The following is a 13,856-nucleotide window of genomic DNA, read 5'->3' as shown; positions in this document are numbered from 1 at the left end:
CTCAACTCATACATTTATAAAATACATGTGAGGTCTCATGCAACACACAGAAAATTTAACAAAGCTGCAGAACAAAACCAATCTGTAGCAAATCTGACCTGTTGGGAACCTATTCCTTGTAGAGACCAAACACAAGCACACTAGAACTTGAAAATGAGAATGCAAATTTATGATGTACTGTAACCCAGTCTAAGACAACTGGTAACCTGAAGCACAAAAGTATTCAGGAGCCAGAGGATGCTGCCATTAGTGCCACTCTAGAACAGCAGATGATATCACTCTATCACTGATGTATTCATACAGCTTCCACAAATGTTCCTCAGAAAAGCTCCATGAGAACCAGGCAGACATTGTGACAGCAGTTTGCCAGAAAATTCTGTTTTCATGGAATTGCTTTAATTCCTGGCACATGCCTGTTGATAACCTAAGTGATGGCCACTGAGACTACTTTGTACAGCTCCTAGTGCTTCCACCAGAAGGAAAACTCTCTTTTGGAACACATGGTAGAGCTGCCTGCCTAGAGACTACAGTGGCCTTTTAATAGACCCAGGGACCCCATGGGACCCTGTTCCAGTCTCGGCTTTCCTGCTGTGCAAGGCACACAGACTACTCCTGACCCGAGAGTTGCTCTCTGTTTTCAGCTAATGAGCTGTGAAGGGATGGAGGGCAACAAAATGTCTTCAGTGGTAACCAGGTACAGCTGGTACAAATGGAACAGCATTAGTACATGATAAAATAAAAGAAATAAAATAAAGCTTCTGCTTTTATTTCTGTTTCAGAGGATGTGATATGAATATATAACTGTAACCGTGATTTACATTTTTTTGAAATCACCCTTTGATAACAATATATTCACCCCTATGAACCAATAACACATGGCATTACTAAATATAGTTACTAATATATCTTTACTGTGAATATTATAGATTGATGCATGCTGGTACTTTTGATTTTGAAGTCACTTGGTGCAGAAAAGGTGAAATTGAAAGAGACTGCTAATAAATCATCAAATGGTGCTAAGGAACTTGAATAGTCCCATTTTTTAAACAGCCACATGTCATTATAGTTTAAACTGTCTGTGAGTACACTCCTTTGAAACAATTTCATCTGCCCATGTAAAAGAAAAAGGAGAATCTCCTGTAGCAGGGGCTTTGCTGTTTTACTGAGTAAATATTCAGACATTACTTTTTGTGGCAGACACATGGTCACATGTATCAAGTTCTGTCTTTGGGAGGTTTTGCTGTGTTTGTTTTCTTCTTTTTTGGTTCCACAAAAGCTACAAGTAAAACTTGAAAATGTATTGACAAACCAAAGGAGTGTGTTGAGAAATTGACAATAGCTGCTCTCTTTTTGTTTTGTCAAAAGTCTACCATGACATTTCGGGAAAATACTTCATTCCACAACACATGTATAGAAATCCTGTTGGGATGCAGAAAACTATAATCAAGTTTTGTTCTAAGTTAATAAGACTTTGCTGGAAGAGGGGTTGAAATTGAGTGTCTGAGGGCAAAAGTGTTTTAAAGCGCTCTCTATAGCAATAATTTAAGTACAAAATACAGCCTTCAGGCACCCATTTATTTAGAAGTTGCTAAAGTGCAGGCAATCTGTGACGACCCTTACCTGCTTACGGCAAAGAGAAAAAAGGTCAATCGTTAATCATATCTATGTACTGCATTTATCAGAAAAGGAATTAACTTCATGCTTGCTCAGCTTTCCAGTCTAAAAGGCAATATTATGAGGAGTAGGGTTTTTTGAGATATTTGATCTCTAGAACAGACAAAGAACATCAGCCTGTAGCATATAAACCTCTACTCAGCTCACCTGCCACATGTGCTAGTTTTCATCTGGTAACCTAGAAACTGCAGGGTGGTTTTCCATTAGAAAATATAACTGTCCTGAATGGCTGTGCATTTTAGCATGAAATACAGAATTATTTACAAAATACTAAAAAGGAAGGAGTAATGAGTTCCAATTAATCTCTGCTTTAGTGTTTAATATCAGTGTATTTTGGCTCTTTTTTATACCTACTGCAGAGGAGTAAGTGTGGCTTTTATCCACACATGGAATGGAGTGAACAGTGGAAAAAGTGTGAAAAGCTGCTCTTTGATTACGAGAATAGATCCAACAGCACTGGAAAATTTCATTTTTCCATACATCATTCAAATACTTGTGACTCTTTCCAAACATACTTATTACACAACAGGATATATTAGAATTTTACATTTTTAACCACAGAGAACTGGTCAAAATGCCTGCCTGTGTTTTATAAGTAGAAGATAATGACTGTGCAACACCACTGTAGTGGCATAATTTTAAAATCAAAGGGCCGAATACATGGATTCTGCAGTTATAAAATCTTGCACTACAAGAAGGTTGCTCTGTTTGTTCTTGTTATTATAAATAAATGCTTGTCACTTTTTATTTTAGATAAAAAGTTGAGGTATATTGGAAACAAGGATTAGCTTATCGTGCAATGAAAAAAACTACAAAGAATTTTGACTCCCTTGTTGTAATGAGAAGTTTGTCTCCCTGACCAGGTCCTTAAAAGACATTAGAAGGTGATGGGTGAAGGTCCTGTGTATTCAGCAATTATTTAAATTGCATTGTGCTTAGAAACCTAAATATTGGTATCTGCTGGTGAAGTGGGGCTATTGAAGAAAATGGAAGTTTCACTTTGCAAAGATTTTTACAAGCTTATGCAGCTCGACAGATTTTTACAGACACAAATAAAACACATATGAAAGTAACTGAGGTTTAAGTATTATTAAATATAATTAAAGCATTTGACAATGTCCATATTGTTATGAATATTGCTAGCTGTAATGGAGACAATATTTCCTTTTAAACTGGATGCAAGCTCAGAAAGTAATAGGCTCTCTTATAGGAAAAAGTTAATCTTTTCAAATATCACATTTAAAGTCCCAAAGAATGAAGAATCAGCTGACACATTGTTTTCAGTCTTTTTAAAAATTGTATGATAGCAAGTGAAAGTGGGACAGAAAATAGCACAAAATTAATTGGCTGGTTTGGCAATTCCATACCAATAACCAAAATAAGGGTTTCAGTTAAACATTTATTCTCATCACTGCTCCAATACTTAAAACAGAATAAATTACATAAAATAAAATTTTTCTTGTGGATGTTAATTGTCACATTTCTGACTTTTCATAGATGATGGGCTTGGCAGGAGTTATCCAGAACTGCTTTTTTGAAATTGTTCTGATTTGAGATGGTTGCAAGGAAAAACAGAAAATACATGAAAAAAAAAAAAATAGTGTTATGACTTCTTACCAAAGAATGATACATGCTAACCTTTTATTTCTTTGAAAATCATCTCTACAAAAAGGTAGAGAAATTTATGAAAAGAAGTGAAGAATATGGTAAGAAATCGACAAAAATAAAACCAGATTCTGTAATCTTTAAAAATATGAGGAGAAATTGGCAAACACTTAAGCATACAGCAGTGGGCCATGTTGAGCACAAAACACTTACCCATGGCATTCAACTTCTTCTTCTCCTTCATCAGGAGCTGGAAACAATGTTGTGTGCTCAGTCTGATTCACAGCTCTACATTACATTCCTTGCAAAGCATGATGGGCTCATTTTCCCTAACCTGGCTGGAAGAACCAAGTACCAGTCTGCCTGACACCCATTATGCAATATAGAAAAAACAGTATTTTGCACAATGCACCACCAATGTTATCACACAGCTTTGTGGAACTCACTGCAGCCAGGTATTGTCAAAAGTATAATTTAGAATATTTCACAGCTCATTGAGTTCTGGGTGATATCTTCCTTTATGATCCATAAAAATACATGCAGAGGTGCTCAACCTTTTTTCTTCTAATTTCAAAATGTTCTGACAGAGTTCTGTAGAAAGGTTCCTCCCATTCTAACATTGTTGGGTAAATTATAGACATTTCAAAGAAAATAATAAATGTCTGCTTAAGACAGTTTTATTTCAGAGGGAAAAAAAGAGTGGTAAAAGAGATTAATTTTAATACATGCAAATATTTTTAACATACATTCCTCTTTTCAAATACACATATAGACATCAGCACAAACAGGGAAAAGTATTGAAGAAAAAAGAAAGATACTGTGCTTTTGTTATATCTTAGTATGATAAGTTATTGATCACTTAAATAATTTTATAAAATTTACTGGTTAATGCTACAAATGAATTATTTAATGTAACAATCTAATTGAATAAACTGTTAAGACAGGTGTTAAATACCCTTTAGAACCACTGAGATGCTTTTTTTGTAAAATTACAAAATTGTCTTTTTAAGTAAGCATAAGGTTAGAAGAAATGTGTCAGCCATGGCTAGTAATTCATATTAATTATTTTATCTAACTATACAGGCTAAAAATGTGGATAGCGTGGAAATAATCTTTTGAAATGTGTGTTAGTTAGCTTTGTACATTTCCTTTGATATTTCTAGCTCAAACATTATATCCTAAGTTATATGTAGGGATATATAAGACTATAGCACAGATAGTAAAGTAAATGTGCAGCTTTATAAATCAAGCCTTATCAGGGGCAAGAAATTAGTCAGAGCAGTGGCACTAGTCTGTCCTGAGGCATGGTGGCAGCCTACCCCAGTAGTATCTGACACGCAGCTGAGGCTATACCACTGTTGCAGAGACTCCCCTGATTTAAAGGAAATGTAGGCAAACTCATCACTCATTTATTCCATGGTTATCCAGATGCTTGTCCCCTTCTCATAACTCCCATTGCATTTTACTATTATAAAAGAACAACAACATAAAAAAAAGGTATGGACAAAAGCAGAGACAAGGACTCTCTTGGTAGAAGAATGTCCTACCAAGCCCTGCAGGCTCTTCTTCATCCTAAAAATATGAGTTGTTTCTGTGCAGAAGCCCAGCTTCAGAGGGCAGGGGAGAGTTGTGCTTACTTGTCTGATGCAGGCTGGGAGAGAACTGGGAAGGGTCTCCCATTTCCTGAGTGATTTGGCAGGAAGGATGCTGGATGAACCAGCATTTCAGGTGGCAGTGAAAAGCCTGGTCCAGTTTAGTGTTTGGAAGACTGCTGTGGGTGTCTAGCCTGGGGGTGGAACCATTTGCCTGAGGTATCAAAGGAGCAGTGCTCACCCTGAGCCCACACTTACCCTGACACCACACCCCAGCCAGGCACAGCTGTGGGGGTGAGCCTTGTGCTCTAGCCCAACAAGGTTCTCCAGGAATGTGCGTGTTTGGGAAATGTCTTTTATGTTGCCTTACTTACACCTTGAACAACACAGTCTGAGAGCTTGGCAAACAGCTTCTACTCCTGGGGTCTGCAGCCTAAAAGAACATTTTAGCACCTATCTTGTAGACAGACAGGCTGGTTTTGGAAATAACCTTTAGTGTCAGACTTACAAAGCTGTTCAGAGGATTAACTCCTATTGAGCATCTTGTCTTTGAAGGAAATTGCACTAGGGAGTACTCACTGAGGCCGAGTTTCAGCTTCTGTAAATAAATACCATTGATTTGGGTTTTCACAGAGCTCCATAACAGAGCATATTTAAAGGAGCATGATGCACATAAGATTTAAAAGTAAATTTGAAAAATCAGAGTCCTGGTGCCCTAATATCTTTATGATTCCAAAAATAATAATCATCATCCTTTAAAAAAACACACAAAAAAGCACACAAAAAAAGAAACAAACACAAAACAAAAAAAACCACCCCTAGAAATTAACCCAGTAGTGAGATCAATCCTCTGAACAATCCTCTGAATATTAAATCTTTCCTTTTTCTGAAGTAAGGTTTCTTATTTGGAGCTCTCAGGATTAAACTAGCAAATGCTGGTAGCAGCTATACTTCAACTGTTCTGCCTGCTGTGTTTCCTTGGTCCTCTCTTCCTGTCCCCTGGTCTTGGGATATGACCTGGAGAGGGTTGCACAGTATAGCTGGAACAAGATATTTCTGAGCATGCTACAAAACATTTAGGTGCCTAACAGAGAAGGTGGGTGGGAATTTAGGTCAGGCATAGGTCATAAAGAAGGTTAATTGCTGAACTACCCTGCCAAAGGACGGGGTGTCCAGCTTCTTGTGTTCCTTGGTGGGTCCAGCCCTTAGAACAGCCTGTTTCCTCACTGAAACATTGTTTTACCCCAAGACACACAGCCAAGGGAGAGCAGAAGACTAGCAGAAGGAGCAGTATCATGAACATATTACAGACAGAGAAGTTCTTTAAGGTAAAGGAATGTGTCTGAAATGAATAAAGAAAATAACAGGTTCTAACTTTCACCTTCTTTCGTAGACTGTGAGTTTCTTTTTGTCCTGTCGATTCAAACTCTGGTGACTGCCTTTCCTACATTCAGAAGTCTTTTTCAAAGAGATGTGAGTTTACACCCTTGAAAGACTTAGTTGTACTATTGATCATTGAATATTCCTTTGAACATTAAATTTAAACATTTCCATTTCTGACCCAATGAAAAAGATTATTTTTATTATTATGGAAAAGGTTTTACTTTTCTTTAATCTCATATATTCAGTTTCAAGTCACACAGATGGTAGTTACCCTAGAATACCCTTAAAGGTATTCAAAACTCAGTTTTTTAATGACAAGATATTTTACTACATTTATTTCCTTTCAGCAAAGTTTCTAAGACCTTAAAAAACCCACAGAACTATTTTACAGTTTAGATGGTATGCTGAGCTGGTTGCTATCCATGGTTGTGTCATTTTGCTTCATTGATTCTTTTTTTCCTCCCTCTTAACTATTTGAGCGAGTGATACAGCTTGAAATAGCACAGTAACTGTTCAACATAAAATTTCCAAATTACTGTTGATGGAGTTTATTCAAAAGAATTTTTTAAAATTCCAAAAGGAAAGGACAAATCTATGGGAAATATTGAAACTAAGCAGCAATAAACAATGGTTTGTTTACACTGGAAAGTCTATTTACATAATCCAAACAGCAAATATTGGGTCCCAACCTGCCAGACTCATAAAATATTTAAAGAGTTCTAATATTGCATTTCACATTGAGCTTTTGGAAGTTTCTTTTTTGTGTAGCTTGCTAGTTTTTCAACCAATAAGAATATTGATAAGTTTGGGGTTGTTTTCTTTTTGGTTTTAATTTGTCGCTTGTTCAGCTGCTGTTCACTGATATTATTATGGTACAAAAATGAAGCTGTTGTTTTGAGATTGGTTTTTGAAAAAAAAATAACATATTGTTCTTATTATGCTATGTGTGATGTGATTTTCCCTGTGGATTATCCTACTGGTAGAACCAATATGTTTACGGAATTTGAATTAAAACAGATTACATACCTGCAAAGGAGTGCACTATAGATTTTGTTTTGTCTTCAAATCTCGAAAATAAGCAACTGTTTCAAAAAGACAAGCTGAAAGTACGAAGAGAGAAAAGAAATAAGGGCAGTACCACAAATAATCAAAACAATCTGGTATTCCAGATATTTAACCTCAACCTCTCCCTTTTTTTTACCCTCAGTAAAGCAGGGATGTATTCTGATGGTCTCTAAAAGCAGTAAAATAATACCATCTTCTCAGCTTATGGATGTTTGTGTATCTCCAATTTGCCTCTCCAAATGAGACCTTCTGTGTAATCAAGTCCATTACATTGCTATTTTGGCATTTTACTATCAGAGGGACCATAAGAAATGACCCAATTCTACTAGGTTTCATTTGTAAGGTTGTGCACAACTTAGAATTATCTGCTATGACTCTTGAGAACTCAGGAAATAAACCAACTTGTTAGCAGTACAGTTCTGTGTATCGTCATCAATTTCACATTCAAGCATTTGTATATCTGAAAACCTTCAGCAAGTGAAATTTAAAAAAAACCCAAACATCCATTGCAACGTGTCCTTGTTCAGGAGTACAGAAAACCAAAACAGGATGTTTTTAATGGTATATGACATTGTAAACAACTTAAGTCTTCAGCATAAGTTGAAAGGACACTCCAGGATTTTAGATTTTTAGCTGAAGTGTAGGATAACCACATGATGCTATTATTGCTCAGATAGTGAAGAGAAGCCTTGTGTCCATGTTATTCTCAGAGGAAACTAGGTTCCTATTTTCCTGTGCACGTGAAGAAAGCTTTCCACTGGAGAAGGCTGTGCAAAATGTGCTTTTTGCTGTCAGGCTGTGATGCTCTTCCTAGCCAGCCAAGCAGAACCAGTACCTGATTTGTAGGCAGGCTCATGATGCCTCTACCACTAAACCCTTTCAAAAAAAACCCAAACAAAAACTCCAAATACCGTATCCAGCAACATTTTTACAAATGCTTCAAGAGAAAAGTGGAATCAGGTATAGGTGGGCCAGGCACACAGTTTGCAGTATGCTGACATAGATGATTATCAGCTGTCATGGTAACACCTTCATTTACCGGGATTCTGTCCTCAGTGATTCAGCAGATTTGTAAAAGGCCAAAAGATGCATAGATCCTAATTCTCAGGTCTGCCTTCTAGTTCTGTTTGTTTAAGGATTTATTTTTTGTCTGTTTGTTCAATTTCTGTGTGATTTCTTTTGTAGGTTTCAGCAGAATATATACGTATGCACACATACAACCACATATGTATGTGTATTGTTTTGTAAATGTTCTCAGTCATGCTTTCTTCTGCTTTGCACCATTTACTCATATACCTTCCATGTTCTCATTTATTCTTTGTGCAACTAAACCTTATAATAAATTATTAAATATAACCTGACAGTGACAGAGTCTTCGTGTTTTGTTTTCTTCTGGGCATGGGGGGAAATGAAGGGGATGAAGGACTTGGGGAGGAGAGCAGGGGCTGCACTTCAATTGCATCCCCAAAAAGAAAACACTGAAATTGCTGTGGTGAGTGGCAAGAAGCCTGTAAAACCACAAATCTGTCAGATATCAAGCTGCTGTTCATACTTTTAAATCTAGGTTCAAGGAGCCCTGATACATTTGCTTTTGTCAGCTGAATAGCACTGTTTGCCCAGCAGCAAAATAACACCTCCTGTGTGGAAAATCATGGGCATTTATTATTCCATAGAGCTCTCAATTTGAGATGCAAAAACCATGAACATAGACAACATCAAACACATTTTCTTTCTCACCCTGTCACATAGGCTTCTCATACACATAGATTTCTCAGACCAAATTAACTTTATGTAAACATATGCAGCTCCATTCTGCATGTTAGAGCTGTTCTAAAATTGATCCTTAAGAGTCCACCTACTAGTAAAAAATGTTTCTATTGCAGAAGGACAAATAGTCACTAATCCTGCATATGAATTAAGGGATAGGGTAACTCTGCAGGCTGCAATACAACACCAGCACAGCCAGGGTCTCGTCACTGTCCTGCCAAAGCAGCTCAGGCCGTACCAGCACAGCCAGTTAGACCTTCCACATCTTGCCAACACAGAGAAAATAAAGTCTATTCTGTAAATAAAAGGCCTGTGCTTTGATTGCTTCATTCTTAAGAAAGAGCTTAATGATCTTTTCTTATGTTTGGGTGAGACGTTTTTGCAGCTGACATAAATCTCCTCTGTCTGCCTGAGTGATGATTCTTCTCCTCTTCTTTCTCTGCTCTGTATGCCATGAAAATTGGATCTTCCATAACTGTTAGAAGGAGGCTAGAATAACATTAAAAGGAAGAAAAGGAAAAAAAAAAAAAGAAAAAGTTGAAGGACTTTTCTCAAAGCAACTACTGCTTTGAAAAAGCAGAAAAGTTTTTCTTCAGATGCTGATTTATTATTGGGAAATATAAAATCATCAATAAAAATGGGGTTTTGTCTTCTTGTTTTCTGTGAATACATGTCAGATCCAAGTCATATGAAAAAAGGAACTTGCAGCTTGAATATGCTTCCCAGCTGTCTCACATCTGGCCCCTGGTAAAGCACCAGTGAAATGCCCCCTTCCCCTCACACACACTTCTCAGGTACTGACGCAGTCTCTCCTACACCCATCTTAAAACATGAATTATTCTGAAGCTATAGACTGTGCTAAGAATTAGTCATTTCATTAAGACAACTAAATTTTATAGTGCCTGGGTGAACTGGTATGGAGGAAAGGTGGTTTCTGAAGCAAAAGACTGGTCCCTAAACCTGGCCGCTCCAGGAAGAGCTTCATCCCACAACAAACAGTGATCCAACAGTCAGAATGGACATATTTATCAGGACATATTTGCAGAGACGTTGACAATGGAGCTTGTCACTGGATCATACAGGAGTGAGATCTGAGAGGAGATAGGTAGAAAGGCAGAGTCTCACATCCACTGTGAAAATGGGGTCTCACATCCACCGTGAAACACTCACTTCCCTAAACACACCCCCGATTAAGGGTGTGAAGGGACAAGACAGAAGCAGTGAAATTTCAACTTCTAAATTTCAGGGCTTGAATAGGATTATTAAAGAAAAAAATAAAAAAGACTCAGTGTTCCAAAACATAGACTGCTACAATACACAAAAAAAGGAGATGCACTGAAACATCTATCCTAAAGAATTGTTGATAAGCTGAACTGGAAAAAACAGATAAGAGAAAGAGTATCATACAATATGATTTTTTGCCTTAGTTTTACAAGTGACGACTTGAGGAAAAAACAAAGACACAATTAATAAAAAGGCTATCAAACCAAAAGAGGTAATTTGTTAGTAACATAGACCAGAGTAGTCTCTAAATATAGCTGTAAAGCAGAAAGGGGTATTAATCAAAAAATAATTAATAATAGTAATCATATTTTTAAATCTTCAATTTTTCCTGTCTATATAGTTTCAGATTAGACTATAAGATTCAGGGGATATAAAGAGTAGATACAGAAAAGAAAGAGCTTAATAAATATACAGGGCAAACCATGAGAAAACTTCATCTCAACAGGTGACGTTACCCAGATCTGAGTAGAGTACAAAACTTTTGATAAAGTGTCTGTGATCCTCCTCTTCTTTCTGAAGACATACATTTAGTCAGAAACACAGTGGAGGAAACTGCACCATACATGATAGTATAATCTAAAATATCTAATTCCAATATAATGCTGATATTGCTGACTTTCCCACAGAAACCAATAAATACAATAAAAATCCAGGTAGGCTTGCAAACTGCAACATGCATGAGATTAGTACTGTATCATAAAACCCTGAAAAGGCCCTTTGGTTTGGGGAAACCCTAATATGTTGCCCGAAATTCCAGCAGCATCATTTATTGTGGTAGGGAAGGAATACATCTTCTGCTCACTACTTTTTTTCCTTTGAAAGAAGAGATTCTTGATCAGACCATGAGAGATATTTGCCAGGGAATACAGCAAACTTAAATAATGGTTTAAACTATTAATTTGGATCCAGCTGTAAATCTGGAACATAAAATCTGAAGACAAAAAATGCTAGAAGATGTAGAAAACTTCAAGATATCACCTGTCCTCTGGGTACAAAATAGGAATAGCAATGCCTAGATTGATGTTGTTCCTGACAAATCACCCTTAACATGTTGTTTCAGCTAATACCACAGTAAGCATTTAGCTGACAAAGGAATTTGAGTAAGCTATTTGTTTTCCCAATGTGAAAAGAGGGAAAAAATGCAGGAAATGTCACTTTTTCATAGGCTGTAGAACTGATAGGTTTTTTCAAGTTTTAAATATTGGTGAGAAAATTCAATTTTTTACATATACCTTTTTTTTATGGTTCTGAGGGGGATGGTAGGATGAGCCGTTAACACATCCATCCTTACCTGCTTCAGTATATTATCAATTGATTTGGTTTTCCACTTTTTTGTGATAAGCAGTGGCAATGCAGAAGATCAGTAGGAAATCTAACACCAAAACAGCAGCAGAAATCCTTTCAGCTAGGTAGGTAATAAACCATTTGTGACCCCAAGCTGCTAAAATATGACTTCAATAAATAGAATTGGTAATTTGTAAAAATATAAATCAACATGAACTTTTTGTTACAAACTAAGCTTAAAAATCAATGATTATATAAAGACATTATTCCATGACAGCTCATGCTCAATATTCAGACTTTACAGCAATTTCCTCATTTCTAAAAAGCCTTTGTTATGCTGAAGCAGCTCTTAACAAAGTTGTGACTGGGATGACCAAAGGTGACTGAACACAACACAGTGGTATGAAAAAAAAAAATAGCTATACTTTGTATAATCCTTTTCTATCTCCTTCCCTCCCCGGTGAGAAAGCAGTCCATACATAAGTTTCTCAACATATGGTTTATAAAAGTTCTCAGTCTACTTAAGAGAATGTTCTTGGCTAACACAAAGCTGTGAGGAGTGGCTGACACCCCAGAGGGTTGTCTGAAAGCTGCCCTTCAGAAGGACCTCAGTGGGTTGGAGAGATGGGCAGAGAACTGTCTGGAATCCAATAAGGGCAAATGCAGGATCCTGCACCTGGAGAGAAATAGCTCAACACACACCAATACAGGCTGGGGCTGATCTGCTGGAAAGCAACTCTGCAGAGAAGGACGTGGGGGTCCTGGTGATCAAGCTGTCCATGAGCCAGCAGTGTGACCTTTTGGCCGAGAAGGCCAGTGGGATCCTGGGGTGCATTAGGAAGAGCATTCCAGCAGGTAAAGGGAAGTGATCCTGCCCCTCTACTCAGCCCTAGAGAGGCCACATCTGGAGTGCTGTGTCCAGTTCTGGGCTCCTCAGTGAAAGAGAGACATGGAGCTCCTGGTGTGGGTCCAGCACAGAGTAACTGGTGAACAAGGGGCTGGAGAGTCCCTTTTGTGAGGAAAGGCTGGGGGAACTGGGCCTGTTCAGCCTTGAGAAGAGATGACTGAGAGGAAACATTGTCAGTGTCACGGAATCACAGAATCAGCTAGGTTGGGAAAAACCTTTGAGATCATCAAGTCCAACCCGTAAGTATCTGAAGGGACGGTGCCAAGAAGATTAATGAATCCAAGCTTTTCTCAGTGGTGCTAAGCAATAGAACAAGAGGCAATGGGCAGAAACTTATGCACAGGAAGATCCACCTGAACATGAGGAAGAACTTCTTTACTGTGTGAGTGCCCAAGCACTGGGACAGATTGCTCAGAGAGGCTGTGGAGTCTCCCTCACTGGAGATACTCACAATCTTGTGCTCCAGGATGACACTGCTTGAGTGGGGAGGTTGAACCAGTTGACCCACTGCGGTTTCTTCCAACCTGGCCCTGTGATTCTGTGATTGTAAAGGCTGTCCCATAGGAGATATCAAACAATCATTCAGTATTTCCATGGGCAGCGAGTTATTTTTCAGAGTACCAAGAAGAGCATCTCAGTGCTCAAGAGATTTTCTGTTCACTACTGCACACAATGGTATCAGTTATTTTCTGCTCTAATTAAAAAAAATCTGTTTTTAACAAAAAAAAATTCACAAAAATTTCTCCTGTTATCATCCATCTTTTTTTAATCACCTAGTATTGTACCTGCCTTGATGACAGACATCAGGAAACCTGTCCCATTTTTTCTAGCCTGAGTAAAAAGGCTTTCTTTGAAAATGGCAACCTAGGCAGGAAAAGTTAAACTTATAGTAACTTTGCTTGAAATGCATTGATTTCTTTGGAATGGAGTCATATCTTCAAATGAAACCGAATAACAACCTGTAATAACTAAAGGTAGAGAAAGACAAGAAAATGGCTTCAAGGTATAAGCCGATTTATTCTTATAGTGCTCAAGTCTGGGGTGAGGTAATAGTTATATTTTAGATGAAAAGCATTGGAGAAAAGAACAGAGGTAATATTATCAAAGTCACACAGGCAATCCGCAGCTCAAACTCTCAGCTATTCATTGGTGAATGGGAGCTAAAATCTGTCTTCAGGTGTACTCCCTCTTTAATGTTCTGCTCACTCTACAATGAAATCACAGCTGCCCTGAAGTGCTTCCATTGGGGTAGACAAGTTATGCGCTTACTTCACAGGCAAAGGAAAGAAATCAGT

General features: G+C 37.7%; 1 protein-coding gene across 1 annotated transcript in view; it reads right to left on the bottom strand.

Moving 5' to 3' along the window:
- Positions 1–5,619: 5,619 nt before the first annotated feature.
- The window catches only part of CD226 (CD226 molecule), a 28,600-nt gene continuing 20,363 nt past the window's right edge, over positions 5,620–13,856 (bottom strand). The window contains 4 exon segments of the mRNA XM_031058863.1: positions 5,620–5,624; positions 7,281–7,336; positions 9,325–9,575; positions 11,699–11,811. Of these exon segments, the coding sequence (XP_030914723.1) occupies positions 5,620–5,624; positions 7,281–7,336; positions 9,325–9,575; positions 11,699–11,811 (425 nt within the window).

This window comes from Geospiza fortis, unplaced genomic scaffold (assembly GCF_000277835.1).
Source record: "Geospiza fortis unplaced genomic scaffold, GeoFor_1.0 scaffold100, whole genome shotgun sequence".
NCBI classification, from domain to species: domain Eukaryota; kingdom Metazoa; phylum Chordata; class Aves; order Passeriformes; family Thraupidae; genus Geospiza; species Geospiza fortis.
Note: the sequence above shows the minus strand (reverse complement) of the source record. Positions and strands in the feature narration are given on the sequence as shown.